This window comes from Colias philodice, chromosome 24, assembly GCF_061535455.1.
Source record: "Colias philodice isolate Cphi_HAF_F1 chromosome 24, ilColPhil1 Martin Lab GWU primary, whole genome shotgun sequence".
Taxonomy (NCBI): domain Eukaryota; kingdom Metazoa; phylum Arthropoda; class Insecta; order Lepidoptera; family Pieridae; genus Colias; species Colias philodice.
This window is the reverse complement of record NC_143109.1, coordinates 3,064,199-3,089,289: the sequence shown is the minus strand read 5'-3', so window position 1 is coordinate 3,089,289 and position 25,091 is coordinate 3,064,199. Positions and strand designations below refer to the sequence as shown.

The 25,091-nt window shown below is 32.5% G+C and overlaps 1 protein-coding gene across 1 annotated transcript in view; it reads right to left on the bottom strand.

Moving 5' to 3' along the window:
* LOC149477656 (uncharacterized) overlaps positions 1–25,091 on the bottom strand; it is a 78,448-nt gene that overhangs the window by 10,445 nt on the left and 42,912 nt on the right. The window contains exons 19-46 of the mRNA XM_089710480.1: positions 24,372–24,524; positions 23,861–23,981; positions 23,436–23,456; positions 22,914–23,033; positions 22,336–22,440; positions 21,519–21,679; positions 20,845–20,970; positions 20,367–20,455; positions 15,377–15,584; positions 13,047–13,206; positions 12,644–12,809; positions 12,035–12,247; positions 11,485–11,615; positions 10,770–10,939; positions 10,254–10,394; positions 9,708–9,884; positions 9,191–9,354; positions 7,930–9,057; positions 7,650–7,838; positions 7,308–7,550; positions 6,289–7,069; positions 6,005–6,217; positions 5,131–5,254; positions 2,776–5,051; positions 2,364–2,494; positions 1,220–2,255; positions 998–1,114; positions 613–708 (exon numbers count right to left, since the gene is read on the bottom strand). Coding sequence (XP_089566606.1) covers positions 613–708; positions 998–1,114; positions 1,220–2,255; positions 2,364–2,494; positions 2,776–5,051; positions 5,131–5,254; positions 6,005–6,217; positions 6,289–7,069; positions 7,308–7,550; positions 7,650–7,838; positions 7,930–9,057; positions 9,191–9,354; positions 9,708–9,884; positions 10,254–10,394; positions 10,770–10,939; positions 11,485–11,615; positions 12,035–12,247; positions 12,644–12,809; positions 13,047–13,206; positions 15,377–15,584; positions 20,367–20,455; positions 20,845–20,970; positions 21,519–21,679; positions 22,336–22,440; positions 22,914–23,033; positions 23,436–23,456; positions 23,861–23,981; positions 24,372–24,524 — 8,760 coding nt within the window. The remainder of the gene's footprint in view (positions 1–612; positions 709–997; positions 1,115–1,219; positions 2,256–2,363; positions 2,495–2,775; positions 5,052–5,130; positions 5,255–6,004; positions 6,218–6,288; positions 7,070–7,307; positions 7,551–7,649; positions 7,839–7,929; positions 9,058–9,190; positions 9,355–9,707; positions 9,885–10,253; positions 10,395–10,769; positions 10,940–11,484; positions 11,616–12,034; positions 12,248–12,643; positions 12,810–13,046; positions 13,207–15,376; positions 15,585–20,366; positions 20,456–20,844; positions 20,971–21,518; positions 21,680–22,335; positions 22,441–22,913; positions 23,034–23,435; positions 23,457–23,860; positions 23,982–24,371; positions 24,525–25,091) is intronic.

Here is a 25,091-nt window from a genome sequence, read left to right as displayed (position 1 = left end):
AAGTACCGCTAAAAAGAAGCGATAACATGAAATCATTGATTCCGTCACATCATGGATCCACTTACCTAAAGCAACGTAAGGGCTCCGCAAGAAAGAAAGTAAAGTTTACTGTGCTGTTCAAATTGGCATTCTATTACGGTGACATTTGCAACACAAATATTATGTTTGGGACTGATGGTATTTATGTATTAACGATAAACGTGTTTCGTTTTATTTCATGGTTATGTGTTCCAAGCCATGTCGCTGGCTGTGCTCATTCTGAATTGTTTAGAACAAATCACACATATATTTATTTATAGTATTATTGTGTAAATGGAATTTGAGGTACACATGCGATAATTGGCATAAACAAAAGGTGTGGCAAAAATAATCAATCTACGTTTCGTGTCTACCTGACAATGAGTAAAGTTTCGCCATGACACTACAATACTTTGCCACTACTGACTGCAAAAGCTTAATCGTTTACATATTAGCAATCTTACAAAAATAAATTTTAGGTATTTTTTCATGTCTCCAATTAATTAAAACCATTTCATTAATAAAATATTTCTGCTGTTAGATTTTCATATATTTTATGATGTGCATTTGTATGATTATTTTGTAATTACATACCGCTTTGATGAGCGTCTGTCTCGCTTATTTGACTGTCACCTCCAGATGATGCTCTTGGCGATTGTCTACTTGCATCCAGATATACTGTTTCGGAACCTAATAATGTAACAGTGCAATTTAACAAGTAAAAATGAAATTTATCTGAAACTTATAACAATAACAGTGGAATATGAATAAATGTCCGTTATTAGATTAATATCATACGATCCCTTACGCTTTAGCTTATTAAAATACACACTTTTAATTTAAATTATTTGAATGACTTAGTACAAGTTGAACGGTTGCAATAAATAATTGCAGTCCAAGTGATATCCGCGTAAGTTTTTATTTCTAATATTTCAAATTTAAAATATTTTAAATTAATAACTATACTCAAGAAAAATACCTGTAAGTTGTAGCCCGGATTGCTTTTCCGCTATACTTTCAGCAGCTCTTGCTTTATCTCTCATAGTTAAATCCACCGGGGAAGGCGGCGGTGTTTTAGAAAGTTTTGATGCTAGTTCTGAAAAAAAAATCTTCTTTAATCCTAATTTAAATTGAACATTATAAAATAGGCGCTTGATATGCTTAAAAACATAAGATAGTAAGAAACGAAATACAATATTACCATGTGTTATATGACTTGAATCAATTCGAATGAGTGCCCCTTGCGATGATATATCTTCTAGAAGGTTCGAACACCTTCTATTCAATTCTTTAATGTCCCTGATTTCAGATTCCTCTTCATCAGGCTTTGCCACTGTTTCACCTTCTTTTACGTCTTCCGTAGCAGCCTGCTTGGCTTCATCAATCTTTGCAATTTTTTTCTCTGATTCCGATTTTAGCTCTGTACTTTGTTCGGTACTATCAAGAACCTTTGATTTATCTTGTGTTTTCTCTTCATATTCACTCAATTTACTTTCAGTCATCATTGAAGTATCATGTGAAGAACTAGATGCTATTTGAACAATTTTAGATGTCGACCTCTCTTCTTCAATAAATTCTTTACTGAGAGTTATTCCATCAGATGCATCGGATGCTAATGTTTTCGATACGTCCATCGATGAATGATCTTCTGAGAATGTTTTTTCATCTATAGATCGTGAAGTTTCTTTAACACTATCTATAGATACTTTTGAGAAATCTTTGGTTAAGTCCACTGTTGAATCTTTTGACAGTTCATTGGTAGCAAAGTCTCTAGACGTATCCTTACTATCGATTGAAGATTTTGAGTAATCTTTGGTCAAGTCAAGAGATTTTTTTGACAAATCAGGTGTTGCACGATCTTCAAATTGTTCCTCTGCTTTGTATTCATCCTTATGGTCAACTGAGGTTTTGGATGAATCTTTCATTAAATCAGCCCCACTCATCTTAGAAAAATCTGCTGATGTTCCTTCTTCTATAACAGACTTTTGATCGTCATCTGAAGATTTAGTTAAGGTTGATACAACTGTAGTAACAGATGATTCCGTCGTGGACTTTGAAATTAGATCTGAACGTAAAATGCTATCAACGTAGTGAGTTTTCTTAACAAATTTTTGAGGCATTATCTCGAAATCTTGATCTCTTTGCATAGTACTGCTAGGCCCAGATTGTCGTTCAATGCTAACTCCATCTGAAGAAACGCCAGGATCTACTGGTTTTCCTTCTTCAAAAAATTCAGCCTGAGGAGATTATAGTAAAGATTTGTTAAAATAAATATTAATTTATATATCATTTTTATTTATTGTTCAAAGAAAGAACCATTATTATTTTATTTTTAAACTGCCTACCTCTTTTTCCGGAAAATCATCTGCATCATCTAAAGAATCGGTACGTTTTGTTTCAAAACTTGTAGGAATTATTATTCCTTCTGCATCTGATGTAGGCTCAATAATTTCTAATACCTTAGCTTTATCCATATCTGCAAAGAAACGTCAAATTATAATAATCATTTATTGAATCGTGAATAAACATCAACCAAAGTACAATATAATCAACACTATCTATACTAATATTATAAAGAGTATGTATGTATGGTTTTCACGCATAAACTACTGGACCGATTTCGATGAAATTTGGCACATATAATCTTTAGACCCTGAGAAAGAACATAGGCTACCTTTTATTGCGAAATATGTATCACGGGCGAAGCCTGGGCGGACCGCTAGTATAATATAAGAATAATAAATCAAAATAATATACCTGATTCAGAATCCGTATAAATCTGTTCTTCAATTTCGTCAGGAGAACTTTGAACTGAGAAAGTTCTGGCGTGCTTTTTCTTTGGTAATATTATTATTTCTCCGCTATCTCTGGATAAGCTTTTCATAAGAGCAGGTCTTTCTTTATGAATTTTGGTTTCTTGGGGTACAAATTCTTTTTTAATTTCATCAATTATTTTTTCTTTTGATTTGCTGATTTCGGTTTCATCAATTTTATCATCTTCTTTTGTGATTTCTTTCTCAACTTCTTTTTCATAAACGGGTTCATCGGAAGAAAGATCTACTTCTTCAGATGCTTGTTTGATAATAATTTCAATATTATCGGCCATCTGCTTCATTGCGGAATCGGATTTCTTTAATTCAATTTTAGTTTCACTTTCAACGAATTTAACGGTTGCTTTCGGTTTAATTATATCTTCTTCGCCTTCAATTTCAGATTCAGCAATTCTTTCCAATGATATGGCTGGGCTTATACAAGAATGTCGTCGTTCTTCTTTATGGGGAACTTTAGCGTCATAAGTTCTTTTCTCAGTTTCTATTGTTTCTTTACTTTTAAATTCTTTTTCAATAGTTGGACTACGAGTCGCTGCTACAATAGATCCTTTTTGTAATATATCATCAATGACAGGCTTAATTTGCTCTTTTGTAATCTCTTGGGTATCTGTTATGGGTAACTCTTTTGGAATTGATTTTTTTGTTTCTTTAGTATCACCCATCAATTCGGCAATTTCAAGTTTACTCAGAGTATCGGTTCTTATTTTAGTAATATCAAATTTAGGTTCACTTGTTTTTGCTTGTTGTGTTCTTATTTTCTCGTGTACAGAACTAGATTTCGTTTCCTTTTTAGAAGTACCCGGGATGCTAACTAATTCATCTATTAGACGATCATCTTCTATATCGTTTTCATCAACGATTTTCTGGGATGTACTTGAAACTTTAATTTCTCTTGAAAAAGAGGACCGTTTGCGCTCTGAAACTTTTGTTGAACCGGATTGTCTGCCGTCGGGATATTTAATGGTTTCTGTTATTGTAATCTTTTCTATCTCTTCACCAGAAGGCGTTTTAAATACTTCTGTAACCGTAGTTATTGTTATTTCCTCTCCCGCATCACCAATTTTTGTATCAACTTTCGTAGACGTTGTGTTATCTTTTTCATTGCAAGGTTCACTTTCTTGCATTTTATATTGTTCGTCATGACTTATTAGTTGTTCTAAAAGCGCACTGGTAATATCTGTTTCTTTATAGGATTTAACCGATTCCAATACTTTCGTCGAGGTTGTCTGTTTGCCAGAGGGATATTTGGTTACTTCCGTAATTGTAGTTTGAATTATCTCATCTCCTGATGGAGTTTTATTTTTTTTAGTTTTAGTGGTGATTGTTATAATTTCGCCTGAGTCACCAGTTTTTGTTACAACATCGCATGTGCAACTTTCATCGTCTAACGTCACTGTGTCATCAAACTTCATTTTATCTGTTTCTTGTTCAACTTCTTCTTCTTTACTAGTCATAGTTTCATGACGGTAACATGTTACAGTTTCTGAAACATTGGTAGCAACTATTTCATCACCGCAGGCATATTTTGTATTTTCGGTAACAGTAACTCTCGTAACTTCGTCACCATCTGGAGTTATAACAACTTCTGTCAGGGTCGTAGTAGTTATCTCTTCACCATCAGGTCCAACGCGTGTTTCAGTTTTTGTTGATATTGATTTATCTTTTTCATCTGATAGTGTTTCATCAAAATCAAAATCTTCCAAATGCTTCATAATTTCCGATAAATCAGTTTTCGTTTCTGGTTTACCAGATTGTATTGTTTCTGAAACACTCGTTGATGTTGTTTCCTTACCAGAAGGATACTTTGTATTTTCAGTAACAGTTTTCGTTAATTTCTCCTCCCCAGTTGGTAGTTTTGTTAATTCAGTTTTTGTCGTTATTGTTATTACTTCTCCAGATGTACCTGTCGTTGTTTGCACATCTATTGAGGTTTCATCTGCATCTGTTGACTTTTTAGTGGACTCTTTTACTAAGTCAATTTCTTCCTTAAGTGACGTAGGAATAACACGAGTATGTTTTTCTTCATTTTTTTCTATCTTGGCGAATTCTACCGTTTGACTTTCAGGTATCTGTTTTATTTCTGAAGATGTGTCCAAAGACGTTGATTCTGATGGTTTTGTTATAATTATTAGATTACTCTCACGTATGGACTGTTGTTCGCGTTCGTTACTCAAAAATTTATCTGTTATCAATTTATCAGAACTGAAATATAAAATGATTACAGTAGTAATTAGTAAACTGCAATCCAAACATAATTTTATATTGCAAACATATTTCTTACCTGATCTCGGCAATATGTGGAAGTTTGTGAACGTAGTCAGCGACATGATCTTCAGGGAAAGCTTCTACGTCATCAAGTGAATCACCATGTATAAGTTTTGCAACTTTAGATGCGTCTGATTTGCCTTAAATTGAAAAAAATATGCCTTTTATATTAATATGTTATATTAGTTTTTTAAATATTGTTCTTTCCACATTCCTGTCTGCAATAGTAGTTCTATTGCACGCCTCATAAGCGAAGCGTTGAGGTGGGTACTACTGTCACTTCGCGCAAAACATCTGATTTTTCAAACTTAAAATGTCTTTATGTATCATACATTGCACTTGTAAGATAATACATACACACACATATTAAGAAAAAACACTATTTTTAACATTCATGATATTTTTGATGTCATTTTTGTTATTTAAACTAGTAAAAAAACAGTTTAAAAAAGTTCTATCTTGGACGTCCGTGTGTCTGTATGTGCGGAGGATTTTCTTGTTAACACGATAGCGATCGAAATACTTTACTAATCGAGTCTTTTTTTTTCTTTTACGCTTGAGTATGCTCAGGAATAGAACCCTTTCATTTTTCAGGGTCTGATTCGATGTGGTTTAATTGTTATTAAATAAACAAAAATAATAATTAATAAATAATTATTAAAAAAAAATTATGAGGCGTGCACTTTTGGATTTTCCAAATTATTTTCGATTTGTTTCCGTATGTAATATAAAGTATATTCAATTAGACTAAAAAATATATTTAAATTAAAGTAATTAATTGAATTAAATCCAAATAAAATAAATTATTTATCGAAGTATAATTAATATTTAATTACCATCAACAATATTATTTAAATATTATAGATTATAGAAGATTAAAAATTAAATACCCAATGACTTCTTGCTTTCAACTTCTTTAACGTCCACTTTATCTTTTACATAATCGACGTGAGTTCCTTGCGTTCTAATATCGTCTTCGGATTCTTCAAACGTATAATCTCTAGATTCTGTTAAACTCCGAGCATCTGATGGCCGTTTTTCTTCCAAACGAAGTTCACCTACAGATCCCGACTCTGCGGATATTATAGATTGCCGTTTTGCATCTGTAACAAAATAGATAATATTTAATTTGCGATTCGTGCATAACGATTCATGATATGATATAATAACATACCTTTATCAATGGAAATATCAGTTTTCTCAAAATCTTTTATCATATCCTTTACAGATTTTGCTGTTTCTGTCTTATCTGGTGCATGATCACTATCTTTTTGTCCTTCTTCTTCGGACGATGTTTTTTTATCAGTTACAGCATCTTCTGAACTTATTCTATCAGAGATACCTTCAGATGATTTTCTGTCAGAAATTTCAATCTCTCGACTGCTTTCTGAAGAAATTTTATCGGAAGCTTCGTCTTTTTCAAACGAATGATCTATTTCTTCAGCTTCAGTTACAATCATTTGAAACTCTTGTTTTGATTTTTTTGAATCAGAATCAGGTATTAAATCACTCAATTTAGATATTGAAACAGATTCAGTTCTCGAATGTCTTTTTGGTGTAACTTTCTTAAATATCACGTCCACGTCTTTTTCTTCGCTTGTTTCCGTACTTTGTTTATCGGAATCTATTACTTTAGGATCAATCCGCATAGATGTAAATCCGACACTTTCTTCAAATTTCTCATCACCGAAACCACTTCCTGAATCGGCTGTTTCTTCATATTCTGCTCTTTCATCGAAATCAGAGGATGAAACCTTTGCTTTCATATCAGACTGATCTGATTTTAATGATTCTGCTTCTGAATGACGCCTTGAATCCGTATGTTCAGAATCTTCAAGAGAGTCTGAGTAAATACGTTTGGAGAAGAAACATTCTTGAACTGAATCATCTTCTGGGACCGTTTCTATAAATTGACGAGCCTTTGCGCTAATAACAGGTGATTCTTTAAGAGGGACCTAAAATAATATAACGAATGATTGAGTAAAATTGAAAAATACATTTGTAATTAATCATCATCAACTTCAATTCGAACTAATTAATTAATATTATTACGTCTTCACACAATGTTACATTTTTTTTAAGTTATAAGTACTGTCTTTAATTTAATGTATATTGTCTGTATCATTTTTTTTTTTGGAATAAATGTGTTTCTATTTCTATAATTCAACGAAATCAATGAAATTATTCTCATACCTTTTCGGACTCCTTTTGGGAAGCTGTACTATGACTACGAGAGGAATATTCAGTTTCATATTGTAAGAATTCTTGAGTTTGAATCTTTGATGATTCAATTTTGATTGCAGCTATCTCTTCTTCCGGTTCCTCCACCTGTTTGTCGAGTGTTGGCTTATGGGCAGGACTCATTCCAATTTGATCTTCCAAATCAGAAAACTGTGACGATTCATCTAATGAATCGCTTCTGTGCTTAGAATATACCTGAATAAAATGTAATACATATTTTGTTTACCAGAATTTTAATAATACTATATAATTTTTAGTGATTAATCATATAAATAACACAATTTATCATTTTACCTTGGATTCTGTCTGTGATACAAAACTGATGTCCCTTTCAGTACTTTGTTGTAAATCCGCTAATGAGTCCCCCTTTTCAGCTGCAGATGGTGACTCCTGTGTTAATTTACTTTGTATTTCAGAGCCAGGAGAATCTGTTTTTATTTTGCTTATTTCCGATTTTGCACTTGTTACTGATTGAGTTTCAATCTACAAAATTTAAATTGTAGAATAAAAAGACAATATACATTTTATTTAAAAAAATACTAGGTCTTATTTAAGAAGTTAATTTCATATTTACCTTTTCCTTCGACCTATCATCCGTAGACACATCTTTTTCTTCAAACGTTTCTGTGATTTCTTCGTCACTTACTTTACTACGCAATTCATCAGTCAATTGTTTTTCTAAAGTTTTTCCTTTGAAAGAAATAGCTCCAGCTCCTTTTTTGTCATCATCGTCTTTCTTGTCATGATCGTCTTTTCTATCAAGACCATTCTTTAGTTCGGATTTTTTGTCAAATATTTGTTTCCCAAGATCAAACTTTCTTAATTTATCCTTCTCAGCTTTAATAGTTGTTTGAGATTCAGTTTCCGTTTCAGAGTCGGTAGATTTCTTTAAAAATTCACTATCTTCCTCAGAAGATACTTGGACTATTGTTGAATCCGTCCTTGCTGATTTTGTAAAAGATTTTGATTTATCTTCAAATTTAATTTTCGAGTCAAATTGTTGTATCGTCTCCTTGACAGATTTAACAACTTCGGTATGTTTTGTAGATTCAACAGAAACTTTGTGAATGTCTTGTGTTTCTATTTCTTGTTGTGTTTCCATTTGTTTTGCCTGCTCTCTTACAAATTCTTGAGTATATTCTACAGCTTGTTCATGCTCCATTGTATGCTTTTTCAAAGCTTCTCTAGTTAATTTGATAGTTTTCGTAGTATCTATTTGTGGTTCCTTCGATATCTTTGTTTCAAAAACACTAATTTTGTCTTTTAAAGTAGCCTCCGCAACATCTTTCTCTTCCATAACGAGTTCAGGTGACTTTTCTCCATCCTCAAGTTTCTCAGCAACTCTGGCACTGTCAATTTCTTTTTGAGAAATAACATCTTTAGAAAACGAGTCTTTTGTTTCTACCGTTTTGGTTTCAATAGTTTCTGACGTCAAAGATTTTTTCGGGGTAATAACTATGTTTGAGAAATCACCCGATGGAAAACGCATGGAATCGTTACGCATATGCCTTTGCAAATGTTTAGGGGTTGGTTTTGCAGGAGACGATGGGTCGAATTTTCTGAATTGTTCCACCTTATGTTCTTTAATATCTTCTTTCTTTTCCTCTCGAACTTCTTTTAGAACTTCAGTTTCTTCAACTTCAGTAGTTTCAGGAGAGGTTTTAGAACGTGTTCTCTCTAATTTAGGTTCCTTTTCTTTTACCTATACAGTAATATAAAATTATTAAAATGAAACGTAAACTAATTTATACATTTTAATTTATTTAAAGGGCTTTATCGCTTTGCGATAACATCGCCCCTAAATTAAACATTTAAGGGATGGAAAGTAAACTTACCTGTTGTTCTATATCTTGGAATTTCTTGATATCAGGTTTAATTTGTGTTTTAATTTCAATTATTTCTTCTCTTATTTCCTTCTTTTGTTTCGATGCTGGTATTTTACTTGAACTCAATTTTTTAGTTATTTGCTGTTTGCGTTCTGCAACGCTACGTTTGACATCTGTAAAAATGTATATTTTTTATTTATTTGTTAAAATTAAACTAATTACACTGTTGTTTGATAAATATACTTCTACTATTAAAATGGTATTATGACGAATTGAATTTTCCATCTCTATAAAATTACATATAGGTATGTTAAAAAATGTGTGCGTGTACTAGTGTACACACGTAAGAAGAGAAACATCTTTATGACCTTATTTTTCAAAAAATAATTTACTATATGCAACTTTACAGAAATACGTCAATCACGCGTGTAAGGGATAAAAACAAGATGGCGCGTAACGGAAAAATATTACACAAAATTTTTTTCCAACCCCGATAAAGAAGTTTCACTTCAAAAACAACTGTTACCTTCATCTTCCTCACTCTCTTCACTAGGTGAAGGTGTTCTCTCAACCTCGCTCTTATCAACGACAGATTTTTCTTCGGGAGAATATTTAGCCTCATCTTGGTCGAGATCTTCAGTGCGCATGCGTTCAGATATATGACTATCATCGATTGTCTCTTTAAGTTTATTGTCTTCTTCGGCTGTAAAAGTATACGTTTAGAATTCAGTTATTTTATAAGGTTATATAAATTTAAAATGTATTTAGAATACGATAATATATTTAGTTTTTCTATGTCATAGTCGGAAAAGTCGTCAAAGGAGCTGGTGGGCCGGAATGTTTAAGAAAATTTGCAGGATTGTTGACTTTTAATCTTAGGTCATTAAGTAAATGAAGAAAAGATTGACAAGGAAAGAAAGGAAAGGACTGGCAACGAGATAGATTTAATTTTTTTTTAATAATGTAATTTTTATTTCATTAAATATTAAATCTTAACTTTTATTATATGTTTCGTAAAATTGTATTAGAACATAAGCTATCATCATAATTTATGAAAAGTTCATACTTATACCTTTGTAAGCCTCAATTTCTTCAGATTCTTGTCTCTCTTGATAAATATTACGTAGGATACGTCTTTCATTGGTGCCTTCTGATTGTGGTGCAATAATGTCATCTCTACCGATACGGCATAAAGCCAACTCTAACGAGTTATCTGAAATAGGAGCTTTATGCAATAAATTGCAATAAATTTTTACAGGTTCACTTATTTTCTGTAATTTAATTTAGAGTCGGGGTATTAATAATATTGTAATATCAAGTTTGACAATATTGTAATGTCAAATGAAAACTTGCTTAGTATGCGTGTAATAAAATAATACCAAACTTGTAGAAAGCTTATTATTTGATGTAACACATAATATTATTAATGTATTTTCACTGGATTATATTAAAATGAAGTACAAAAAATAACGCTTTCTACGAATATAATCATAAAAATGCGTCGTATTTTGCGAATTTTGTAACAGGCTTAACGATAACCATAAACCCTTAAACTATATTTCTATATATGTTTATTTAATAGTCCTACCTTGAGCCTTAGTTCCAGACTGTGTCTTCCACAACTTAAGCATCAACTGAGCCTGTTCTGCTGCTGTGATCCGTTTCGCTTGGATCTGGTTGACCGTAGCCACACTGACTCCTAGCTCGTAGGCTAACGCTACCCAGTCCTTTCCTAGCAGGGTGCAGATGTCTTCAAGCCTATGGAAACATAATATAAAATTAAAATTTTAGAACATATTTGAGGGTGATTGTCATAAATATACGTTTAAAGGAATATATTTCAAGTTATGATAGCTGATAACTGAATCGATTTCAGAATACACATGTGAATTTATTTTATACGTTTTATTTATTGGAATAGATAACAATATTTTATAATGAATAGTGCAAATTATAGTATACGGGTAAGGATGGTCAATGTATTAATTATACATATAATACAGGTAATTAAAAAAAATGCCTTTTATTACCATACAAAATTTTGGTTTACAATTAACAATGTGTGTTAGTAATGATACATAATTCTACTATATAAAAATAAGTCGGGTTTTCCTTTCTGACGCTATCTCGAACCGATTTCCACGGTTTTGCATTCGTTGGATAGGTCTCGGGCTCCGTGAGGTTTATAGCAAAGAAAAGGTGTCTCTGGTGGCGAAACGGAGTTCGCCCGGTTTGCTAGTAGGTTATAATAATATTTACATAAATAGGTAATTACGAATTATAAATTATATTATATTTATTACCTAGGGTCACTGAGCCTCTGTCTCCATATTAACTCCTGCTCTTCAGTGCGTCGTGGCAATGTGTCCGATTGTATTGGTGATATCCTCTCTGATGGGATGTCGTCCGGCACCATGATGTTAAGAACGGCAATCTGGAATAGGTGATTAGTTTAGTTATAATTAGAAAAATGGTCAGAATACTGATGTGACAGTTTTCTGGCCATTTTTCCAGAAAATGGCAATTCAGTATTCTGGCCAGTTCCTGTTTTATTTTTGGAAGCCTGAATGTGCAATTCACAGAAAGTTCTTTTTGCAGATTGCATTTAATACAATAATGTTACATCAATTTTTAATGATGTTGGAGTAAATATCCTTTTTAAGGCTATGCCTCTGTAACTGACTACTTGCGATTTTATCTTTTGGATATTAGTTTGAACATTACAAAAAGCGAGCACATTAAAATTTCATTCAATATTTCAAAGACAATATTTTCTTAAGACGATCTAATCATTTCTGATAAGATTTCAATAATAGAAATTTAACTTTCAATTACCTAAATAACAATACAAACCGGTGTTGGCGACGGTTCCCCTTTCGGAACCTTCGGGTCCCTCATGAACTGGCAGCGGCAGATCGGCTCCAGATCCTGGGTCTTGATCATCACGGGGAATGCCACCCGGTTCTCCCGGAACGCTCTGAACGGAATGGACAGCTGTTCACCGGACTTGGCCACTGGGACCAGGTTCCCGCCGAATTCTAGGTAGATGGGTTTGCCTTCGTGTACCTGTGTATGAATTTATGAAATTTAGGTTAGTATGGGATGTGATTTTAAGTTTTTAAGCGTGATAAGTATATTGCCCTTACAATAAATGCAATTTTTAATACCAACTTAGTAGAGAAAAGCCCATTTCTCTACTGAGTTGGTATTTTAAATTGCATTTATAATACGAAATTGGAATCTAGTGTCAAAATTATAATTTTCTCATTGGTAAATGAAGTTATTCAAAGCGTTTCTTTCTATATTTTTAAAATGCTTTCATTACAATTAAAATGAGACATATGGCTACTTCTCTGTCAATTTTAAATTGCGTGTGTTAAGTTAATTATATTTTATAGTATAAAATAATGTCTTAATACGAAACTCAATATTTTTTATTTATTATTATCATATTATATTTACCTCAACATCTCGACTCTTAGCAACTTGTATGAACCGTTCTATACGTTCCAGAGTTTTATCTTCCTTATCATCAGTAACGCAGAACATTCGCAACTGAGCTTGTGTTTCATCTGTACGTTTAGCATATACTACGAAACGGGCCATGAATGGAACGTGTATCGCTTCCCTGTGAAGAGATTTAAAAAATTAGATAAGTACATGAAATTTTATAGGAAAAACAATAATAATATGGAACTTTTCTCATGAAGGAACGTTTAAAAATATATAATCAGGTAAAAGTATGACATTATCAAAAAAATTAGTTACAAGGCATATATTTTAACACCGCATAAAAACCTTTAAGATGATGCTTCAGAAGAAGGGCGTAAAATAACGAAAAATCAATAGTTATAATGATTTGTACCTGTATAACTCTGTTGCCATTTTTGTAGCATCTTCGACATGCCTGCAATCGATGAGCCAATATCGAGCAGACACGGTTGTCGTGAAAGATACGCAATCGTTCACGAATGTCAAAGGCGTATTTTCCGTAACGTCCTCCCAATGAGCGCGATTTGTTCCTCCTAATACGAATAATTGCTTGTTGAATTCACAAGTCACAGGTCTTTAATTTCTTTAAGTTCTGTTTCAAATACAGTAGCTATAAAAGGCAGAAGAGCGGTTTTTACGCTTTTCCTATCTGCCATATGTACCTATATTATTACTTACGCATGCAAGCTTCAAACTACCTCAAAATACTTGTACTTTGCAAAATACATAACAACATTTGTTTGAGAATTCGTGTTTCATACAATTCATTCGACTTGTTGAGTTTATTTCAATAAAACATGATCAGGTCAGAAATTGAATAGAAAGGTTAACAAATAAAACAAAAAATGTTCCAAAACGGCCTATAGCAAACACACAACAAGCAAGGACGGCATACCACAGAAAAAAAAAATAAACAACATACCGTTTTCAATCTTTGTCATGAAAAAGTGATTAAATGTGACACACTCTTATATGGTAAAACCTGTTAAGCACTGTGCTGTATTTTTAAAAAATAAATTAATGATTTTGCATTCTGATTAATAAATTTTGCAGTTTGGAATTTCGGAAAACAGATCTCTCGAAGGACATTCACTGGAAAAAATAAATAAAGAACAAAAAATCCAATTGGCGTGCGTCATTTGGTCCAGATCAGTGAGTAAAATGACAAATTAAATGATACAAAAAATATAAAAGATGAAAACGAAAGAACATAACTGATAGGCCGTTTTGGAAAAGAATTATCAGTATAAGCAAAATAACGAAAATCGGGAACACTGACGCAGAATGAAATGAAGATGATAAATGAAGTAACTGAAGAACAAGAAACATTATTTTTTATAATTTAAATGCATTTGTGTTTAAATATTTTACAGTGTGCCAAAAGTTCTTAATAAGTAGGAATACTATTGTTACCGCACTGATCCTAAATCGTAAAATAAACGTGAGAGAAACGAAGTGCATCATTGTTGAAAACTCTTTGTTTATGATACAGAGTGAATGTGACTTTAAAAGCGAGAACTTCAGCCCGTGCAAAGAAGAATTATGTAACAAAAGCAAAGATGGAAAAGCATTCAAAAGTGAAGAGGTCAAAAGAATATTATAATTGATAATTATACTCGTTAATACAAAGCTCAGAGTATAAATATCAACGAAAGAAACGAACGTGAGAACAAACAAAAACGTAAAAGGACAAATAAAATATAATTCCAACAAAAATGTGTAACATAATTTGACATATCGATTTGGATTTATTGTATCTGTATAGTACCTCTAATTGTTTTTACCTTCGAGAGATCTTTTGCGAAATACCCCTGTTGGTGCACGCCGAAAAGGTGGCAGCGTATTAATTTACGCCACACACGGTGAGCGTGCAACACACACAAACACACGAGAACAAAGACATGTAGACACGCACAAAACGCACACATAGGGATGTATCCCTTTAGCTGCTTTGTGTATTTGCTATAAGCGTCATTAGTTGGCATGTTTGCCTAACAGTGGGCCTTATCAGTGTTTGTTAAGAGTAATATATATTATGTACTTTATAAAGAAATTTAATTCTACACTAGTCACCGATTAACATGCTGATCCCATTAAAGACCAAGATGGGATAGATATGTACTGAATACTTAATCAAGTCTAGTATCGATAAATTTAAATACTCTAATCTATATCGATAGACTTTAGCAGCTATATCATTTACAATTAATATCGAACTATAATTAAAACGAAGTCATTCGAATTATAAGAACTATCGGCTACCGATATTTTCGAGACTAACAAATTACGAACTGTTTAGAGGAGAATTGTTTTAACTAATACTACATTACCTGCAACTGTGTTGTAATGGAATATCAATGAATCATCAATTTATTTTTATAACTCAAGCAAATACTTCATATTAGCTTTCCTCATTTTAGCTTAACTTACCTCACGTCTGTATGCAAAGCTTGATTTTTAATCTCGTCAAGATAGCAAACACAAGCCATACTCCATTGCAACACTTAATCATATTTAATAGGTCATGGAAGTCCATTACGACTCTATGGTCAAGATAATACTATAAAAATACATAATATTTCGAAAGGAGACTTAATTTTATTATATTATGTTGTACACAACAATCTGATGGTATCCCATACAAAAGTCGTAATGTTCCAATCGCTTTTGCAAGAAAATGTTCGGAAAATGTAAAAAGTGTACCTGAAATGGAGCAAAGTAATCTTAATGTTGGAGCTGACGATGTGCTGTATTGATTCGTCATTCCCTGGGTATGAGGTCGTGGAGCCGGCATGCTCAGTGTTATGGCTTTGTGGAACTTCCTTCGTCTTGGCTCTACTGTCACGACAGGAGACACAGCCACTCCTCTGCCCAATAGTTTGGCAGTCAGCTCAGAATCAATTATTTGAGCCTGTAAAAGTATAATATTTAATTCATCTGGTGACTTAACATGTATGGCTAAAGACCAAACGCGAATGGCTATAGATCATGCATTAATAGCGCGAACAGAGGTGCATATGATAGAAAATAAATTGCACTTACCCTCATTCTACAGAAAACAAAAGAAAGTATACCACAGAATCCTTGCGCAGGTTAATCGCACAATAAATCACTAGGACGATATTGTAAAATAAAAATGGATGGGTGAGGTAGAGCAGATGGTGCATAAGAAAGCAAATATGATAAATATGAAATCACAGCAAAAGCAGTAAGGAAAAATAAATTCACACTCGGTATTCACTCATTATTTCTCACACATGCGCTTTAAACTCAAGATGCACACATTATGCTAGAACATAAGCTTTAAATACTAAATAAAAAATTGCAAAAATAAAATATATTTACATCATGCAAATCTCACGTTTGGTCTTTAGGGGCATACAATACATTTCAAACATTCAAATATAATCGATATTTCATTGAAGCATAAATGGAACAATAACCCAATAAATTTAGCAAGTACCTTAAACATACATACAATAAAATACGTCACTCCAATTAACTGACGACAATTCCGTAACATGTCTATGCAAGTTTAATAAGAATTCAATACAAATAGCATGCTTACGATCTAACCTAAAGACCAACTAGAGAATACAAGACAAGTCATTCAAAACGCGTCAAACGCTGTGTGAGAAAACTCTAGAACAAACTGTTTCGGTGATTTCATATCGCTCAATACTTGCTTCAATTGAAAACAAAGTATTCACATTGTATGACTTTTATTCATTTTCATCTACATATATACGCAATTTAAGTCAATTTCTAAATTTATTGGGTACATGTCTATAGAGGAGTAACGTATTGAAATTGAACCAATTGTAAGACGAATTACATTCACATGATTTTCAAGGTGTGTTTTTGAGTAATTTTGAATTTTACTTAAACTTTTAGATACATTGGATCAGAAGAAAGTAATATTTCTTAGTGTGAATTAAAAGCATGATAAAATGTGAATATAATCTGTCTGTGAATAAATCTCAATATTGTTATATCACAATTTGCCTTACATCTTCAGTTTCTAACGAGTTGATATCAGTAAATACAAATTATAGTGCTTTAGTTTGCAAATTAACTACAGCATATTTCTTTAACTCGGTAGATTGCCAATTATTCAATTCCGTCTAAACGAGTATTTTTTAATATTCCCATTGAAGCTTATTAAATATAAGAATCGAGGATAGATATTACATAATATTATATAATAAAATAGACTACTAGGTATTATGCATAAATAAGTTTAAGGAGAGGTGAGAAAGAATAGATCAGCAATATATTTGCCCAAAGGTATATAAAACTATTCAAGTAAAACATCTACGATACACGCTCCACTATTTAATACAATACTAGCTTATTCATAATAGAAGACGAGAAGAAAACTATAAAATATGCTATACAAAGGATCAAAGAACAATAGACGTGTTTAATAAAAATTCTAGGGTTAAAAAGGAAAGGTTTTATTTCTTAAAATGGAAGTGGTGTCAATTCGTCAACTTGTATTGCTTTCTGTCTAATAATGTTGTAAGGTTGCCTGGTAGAGATCGCTACCTAGCGATAAGGCCGCCCTTTGCTTTTTTTTATTTATTGTCTATTGCTTTTTGTTTTTATGTCTATAGCAATAAAGGATTTTCATTTCATTTCAATGTTAAGAGAAATAGGAACTCAAGCTCCAAGTATAATTTATATTTGTTATGAAATATATGTTTGTTACTATAGTCGAGCCAATTTAATAGGCAACATATGACGTCTAACAATTTTATCTTCGAAGAGAGGTAACCTGCTTAAAAACATTGATTAAAGAGAATTAATCGATACGGACTTGAAACATTTTTTAATCGAACTTGAAACACATGTCAATTTTAAAATTCATCAGGCGAATCCCTGTCCTTTTTTTTTTTTTTTTTTATAGTGGGGAAATCTTCCAAAGATACCCACGGCCCCCGGGGAAGGAGCCGTGGGTTATGTCGGATTCTTACCGACTAAAACCCCACTGTGTTCCATCGAGCCGCTTTAATGATGGGGCCGCGGGTATTTGTTGGAATTCTTCCGCGACAGGCGAATCCCTGTCCTAGTAATATACTTTCTTTCGTAAATTTAAAGAGAAAAATAAGACAAGTATAATACATAATTAAAAAAACACAACGCATTTATTAATTTATGATGATTTTTATTCAAAAGTAATAAATGCATTCGATTCTAGATGTTAGATTTCGATTTTTAAAGTAACGTCTCTGGTATTTAAAAAGAAAAAAGGTTTATGGACACAAAATTGTAGCGACAATGTTTATTATGTTTAGAATGGTTTATAAGTAAAATCAAATCTTAAAATTACTTGTATCGGTCATTATTATTGTAAATATGTAATCGTAATTGAAAAAAGTTAAGCAAATGTGCAGTTCTAACAAAACGAAATATCATGTTATTCTATGTCGTCGTTACTAGGTTACGTTGTTGAATTTTGTTGAACTGTCAAATGTTGCCTATTAAAATGGTTCTACTCACAGAACAGTAAAGTAGATAGAAGTGTGATGTGGGCGTGGCCCACGTTTCAATGATAAGTTTAGATCACCTAACTTGCTCTCAGTTGTGCGCAGAAAAATATTCGAGTCGGTTGTCAGCTGTCAAACCTTTTTTCCATATTTATTCATTAATTAGGACGTGTTGTTCGGTATAAAGAGTGCAAAAATGATAGCAGACGAAATAATATCAGCAATGAAGGCATTTCATACCGTCGGTAAGTCTTATTTTAATTTATTTTAATTATATTTTATGTTATAACTTCGCTTGTCGTAATTTGTCAAAATTGTATACAAATATCTAGTCAAAATGAACCTTAATCCATAAGAAATTAGTACTATTATAGATTGAACAGCAAACAAGACTTTCTGGAATATTATTGCAATAAACAAACGAATGTCGCTTTAGTGATGCTTGTGGTGCATATCGACAGTATCGATACTTTAGAAAATACAAACATTATAAATATTAAATTTTATTTTATTTTTCCTTAGCTTTCATTTGTCTAATTTATTTATAGATTTCCCAAAGAGGCTAATTTAAAAGAGAAATGGATAAATGCAACGTGACGAGTTAACTGGATGCCGAACAGTACTAAGCGGTCTAACAAAGGCCACCGATACATCAAACCTACAACAGTTCCAAGATTTAAAATAATGCATATTTTCTGTTTGTATTTTGTAAATATAGATTTATACTATTCTATTCCGTTTTTTATTTAATAATAATAATATAAAAAGACGTACTTAGTAGTAATAAACATACTCCAAAATGTGACGCATTATACTATACTCATATAAAAGAAAGAAAAAAAAAAATACACAAAAAATATTTATTTGTGAATTATCGATAACAAGGCTGACATCCCTCAGAGCATAGCATCAGATAAATATCAAGTTAATGTCATTAATGTTGAGTGACACAAATTTCAACCTTATCTCTATGTGTTGCGTTTCAAATTTATATCTATCGAAAACTAACGCCCTCTGTTGTGGAGTAGCTGAATGTTTTCGAATTTGGAATTTCTGTGCAATGAGAAACAAAACAGCTAATATACCTAGGGATGTTATACTAAAATAAACCGTAACATGGTGCGTTAGGGTACATATTGAAATGCTGAATTTATAACCTAAGTCAGTTTTTACTCAAATTAAGCTGTCCAATCAAAGGCATAGTTTACTTGTAGTGTACTGTATAACTATCGGTTTAATTGTGTGGGTTTGGCGACACTGGTTTTCAAACTAATTAGACATTACAGCACTTCTATATGTTTTTACTGTTCTGTGGTTCTACTATAATGCTCGGATTTTACGGGTAGTTTAAATAAAAGCTGTCTTTAAATTATTGTCTTCCTTCTTCTTACTTCAACATTATTAGAAAGAAGCACAGTTACAAAGATTTTGTAACAAACAGAATTGACACCGATGTCTAAATTCTAAACTATTCGTACTGTTATATTATTTTGGCATTCGCTTTGTACTCTTGTTTTATCAGAGTTTATAGAACACAATACATTTGGCAGTCGGGAAAAATAAATGTAAACTGCATAGGTTGCTAAACACTCATACAAATAAATAATTCTTAAAAATTAAACAGTGATTCAAAAATTTCAAACACGCATAAATATTTTTCTATGACTTAAGTCTATGGTAACTATAAAATCTAAAGTATTCGATACAATATCATAAGTACTGTTTATACCGACTTGGTCGGTTCTAATTAATACTGACCGTATACTGACTTCTATTTTTATTTCGAAAGGTTTAATGTTCCCTAACACGTTTAAAATAACGCAGATTTTAATTAGATACAATTCACACATGTTTATTTGATATTGATATGTTGTACTTCTAAGGGCCGATTTTTCAATGCTTGGATAAAACTTATTCGACGAATAATGAATAAAACTACCATTTTAAAAACGTATTCTAATTGCCCGTATTTGACAGTTTACATGACATTTTAATATTATCGTGTAATACTTTATTGGACGGATAAGTTTTATCCAAGCATTGAAAAATTGGCCCATAATAGAAGTCAGTAGAAATCCTGGGTATGGTAGAAACTAGAAATCCTACCAAATTAAAGAGAAACGTTTCTTCTTAGACACATTATTGACGGTGATCTTTTTCAAGTTTTTATCCTTAACTCCGGTGCGGGGTTTAAAGAGGTTTACCTGTAAGCCGACTTTGATCTTCTTGGTGAGAGCACCTTGCGGGAAGACGGCTTGCACTTGTGGGACTACCGAACTGGATACCATGCCACCTGCAAAGAGAAACAAGTAAATAAATGCAAAAAAAACTTTAAAATTGTTGACTCTTCCAGACTCCAGCATATAATCTGGTTAAAAGACAATTTATATTTTCTAGATTGGCTTGGAAATTCAAGGTGAGGATACTTGCTGTATACTGGAAATAGGAATATTGTGGCGGTTCAGAAAAATGCATATATGAATAATAAAAAAATGCATGTTTAGAAAAATATATATCTCGAATACCGACGGACTTTTATTTAACATACACAACATACATATTTAGTTACATATTATCTGAACTAACCTAACGCCTCTTATCTCCAGTTACCAGATTATCCATTCTTACACCTTGTATATTAGAGTATTATGTAGAGTTTTTGGAAATATTTAAGTGACTTACCTTCAGGTCCAATAGCATGAACCTCCTGTCGTATACGCGATATCACAGCGAAATATTGTGGGAAGTCGTGAGTTAGAATGCGTGTGACCCGCGCTGCTTCCCAGCTCCTCTCTTCCTCACTTGTATCTAAAGAAAACAGTAAAATTAGTATAACGTAGTAAAAGAACGAATCTTATAAAAAAAAGACGGGTTGCACTCCGGGAGTGCCGGCAGAAGTGAAAACTTGATTATTAACGTTGAGCATGTTTGATATTTTGGAATGGTATCCGTCTTACGCTTTTTCGATCAGGTCGATTCGGTTCTTCGCTTTTGCTTTTTCGATTTTATACCCATTACAGAAAAAGTGCTCAACGCCGCTAAAGAAGTTTTCACTTCAAAAAATACTTTGAAAAACCACCACTACCTATATCCCAATTGGATTAGGAAGAAAATTGAGATTTTCAATCTGTCCGTGACATATTTTAGAAACATTATAAGATTGTGGAATTGAATTTAAATTAGCAGTTACCTACAGAAAAAAAATAAACTCAAATTACATTAGTCGATAGTCTTATCCATAAATATGATTGTGTATCAGTTTCGGAAATCGAAATTTTACTCAAACGTTACAGCATCTCTAATCTTGAACTATTTAAAAGTGACATTCGAATGATTCTAGACTATTCCAGAACTACCTTCAATTTCGAGCGTCTCATTCAATATGTCCTGCACTACGTCATCAGTCGCGTCCGCGTTGTGTTCCCGCCAACTGCTCCCGTTGTCCGAGCGCAGTATCACGATCTCGCGCTCTTTGCCGCGTAGGGATGCGTAATGCGGCACTTCTAGTATTACGGGCCTGGAATATTTGGGATAATTTTATTATTAACTAGCTGCTCCGCGCGGTTTCACCCCCGTGGCTCCACTCCTGTTGGTCGTAGCGTAATGTTATATAGCCTATAACCTTCCTCGACAAATGGGCTATCTAACACCGAAAGAATTTTTCAAATCGGACCAGTAGTTCCCGAGATTAGCGCGTTCAAACAAACAAACAAACTCTTCAGCTTTATAATATTAGTATAGATTGAAAGCCTTCAGTCATATTTCAAATTGAAGTCAGAAACTTCGGAATCTTGTTCTGCAGAAGGCTGATCACAATATTATGATCGATCGTATCGACGGTTGAAGCAGACCTTTAATGAATGCTTCAGCCTATATTTCGTATCGATCGTTGAAGTAGACGTTTAGTAAATGCTGAAGTCTAAATATTTGGTATACATTAACCACTACGTTACATTTAAATTTTTTTTTTGTGTAAGTGTACTTTACGCGGTATGAATACTCCTGACATAATAATTATTTTATAATAATTTATAATTATTTATAATACTCCTGATTAAGTAATTATTTTTCAATCGTTTTATGAAATTAAACTGAAGAGGTAACATTAATTTTCCATCTAATATTCACGCCGAATTCCTGAATAGATTTGAAAATGATTCGTGAATAACTTACCCCAAAAATTTAGCAGAAACAGGTCCCATCTCCAATACTCTTGCAGCCAACGCTTCTCCTTCCATCAGAGGTGGCATGTGGTTTATACGGGATGGTTTCAAATATCTGGAATATAAATAAATTGAAATGACAAACTTTGGGAATAAGTAGTAGTAAGTAATTAGTTATGTTTTTATGAATATACTTACACAAATCATTTCCTTTATAATTATTTATGTTTATAAGTCTATCACTATCAAACATTGAATTATGGCCGATTTTTCAATCCTTGGTTAAAATTTATCCGTCCAATAAAGTATTACACGAACATATTAAAATGTCACCTACAAACTGTCAAATACGGAAAATTAGAATACATTTTTGAAATGGTAGTTTAATACGTTATTCGATGAATAAGTTTTAACCAAGGATTGAAAAATCAGCCAGCCCTTAATTTGATTAAATTATTTATTTTTAAAGTCTTATCGTAGTTACAAATACCGTAGAAATTATTTTTTTAGAAAAACAAACACGATTATAAAATACTAATTTATTTTAAAATTTGCCAACTCTACCAAGTACCAGGGCATCATATTCACCTGCAAGTGATCCTAGTGGGCTGCTGAGCAGACAGCGGCGGTACGATGACCCGCACCCCGCCCCCCCGGCACCCGCGCAGCGCCCCACCCCGCGCGTCCACCAGGAACGATACCAGGAAACTAGGAATTGAAGGAGTAAGTATAGTATGGAAAATGCATTTTTTTTTATATTTCGGGACAATTTTCACACACGGCACGATCTGATTCCATACTAAGCTTTCGCTTGTGTTATGGAAACCAGATGGCTGATAAACATACATTTAAATAAATACTTATATAGATAATTAACACCCAGACACAGAGCAAACATCTATGGTCATCACACAAATATTTGCCCCGGGTGGGGATCGAACCCACAACCTCTGGCTTGGAAGGCAGGGCCACTACCAACCAAGCCAACCGGCCAGTCAATTTGTTTATGTTCTCTCTGTATGTCTGTGTCTATCGTGTGTGAAATAACATGTAGATGAATAATTAGTATAAATAATATAAAAATATTATTATTTATTTTGGTGTACTCACTTCTTCCATTGTAACTTTTTCCTGTAATTCCGTTTCCAGTTAGCATGTGCATGAAGAAACTTTTAATTATTAACACCAATATATCTGAAATTATTAGTAAAAATAATAATAAAGTATACAAAGAATTATGATTATTTCAAAAAATTATTTATGCATATTGTAGTACCATATTGAAATTGAAAATCGGTATCAAATGTAGAATATATTATGTAGTATTCGTGATTATTAATTTTTATGTTAATCAAGGATCAAGATTGTTCACCTTTTTTTTAATGAAATGGAAATATGAATTTAAAGAGGATGGTAAAGTTAAAGGTGCAGAAATGAAAAATTATGAAGGTAGTTGTAAATTTCCAGAAACTTAAAATAAAATAAAAATCATAGTCACATTAACACCAGCTAGAAAGAATAAAACGAATACTGACTTAGGTAATGTAGGATCGACGTTATAACAGTAGCCTTCTGGCGCATGCGCAGTGCTGTATCGGCTGATGCTCTTTACCACCACCTCGCTTTGCGGCTGGAAGCCTAGCCCGTTCACGGATCCTGGTATAATAAATATTATTTTCATATAAATGTAATTTAAAACAATATTGCTAATGAATCACAAAAAATCTATATAAAATGTATGTTTTTTTTTTCGAAATTATGATGTTTAGTATTTACAACTAAGTAGGTACTATAGAAATAACTCATTGTTGCCACTCAAATTTGCTATGCGTCAAAAAATGATATATGTTAAAAATTTGAACATTACAAAATTAAATTCCAGTCTTACTATATCCATTTGTAATTAAAATCAAATAAAATGTAACGATTTTGAATTACTCCTTGTTGTTTTAAAGAAATTTGAAAACATGGAACATAGTATAAAATATTTATTAGCATATTATTGTATTGCACGCGAATTAATGATAGAAGAGTAATAAAACTCACCCTGCGAAATCTCCATAATATTCTTATGACTCAAGGCGGATTCCGTTCTCTCATCTTTGGTCACATCGATGGGTAGAGAGTCGTCTCCGAGGGACTTCATGTCGTCAGCTGTTAAGTATCTGTACGGCTGATCGTTGAGGATTGTGTCTTCACCTAAGGAAATATAGATTACTGCTTTAAAACAAGTGGAGGGTTTGATGAAACTAAACAGTTACGGTAAATATGGTTTATTGCTTTAGAAAGCTGGAGAATTTTATAAAAGGCTGATATGCGTTGTGAAGCATTGAGCAGTTTTGCTAATCTTACAATCTGATGGAAGATTGAACAATTCATTCTTATAGCATTAGTAGGAAATATGCTGATTTCAATTTTAGAAATTATATATATTTAGGAACAGTTACACTGATTTGATTTTAAAAATAAATTAATGTCTTTATTGTAAGATCAGGTTTAAAGTTAAACCAGTAATTTTACATACTTTCAAAACACTACAAATTCTAATAAGATTGATTTTTCTGTTATGTGAAATTCAATTAATAATTCTACCAGATCATGGATAGAGTTAAAGCTAATCTATTTAGGGCTGATTTTTCAATCCTTGGTAAATACCTACTTATTCGTCGAATAACATATTAAACCACCATTTCAAAAATGTATTGTTTGCCCGTCTTTGACAGTTTACCGGTGATATTTAAATATTATCGTGTAATACTTTATTGG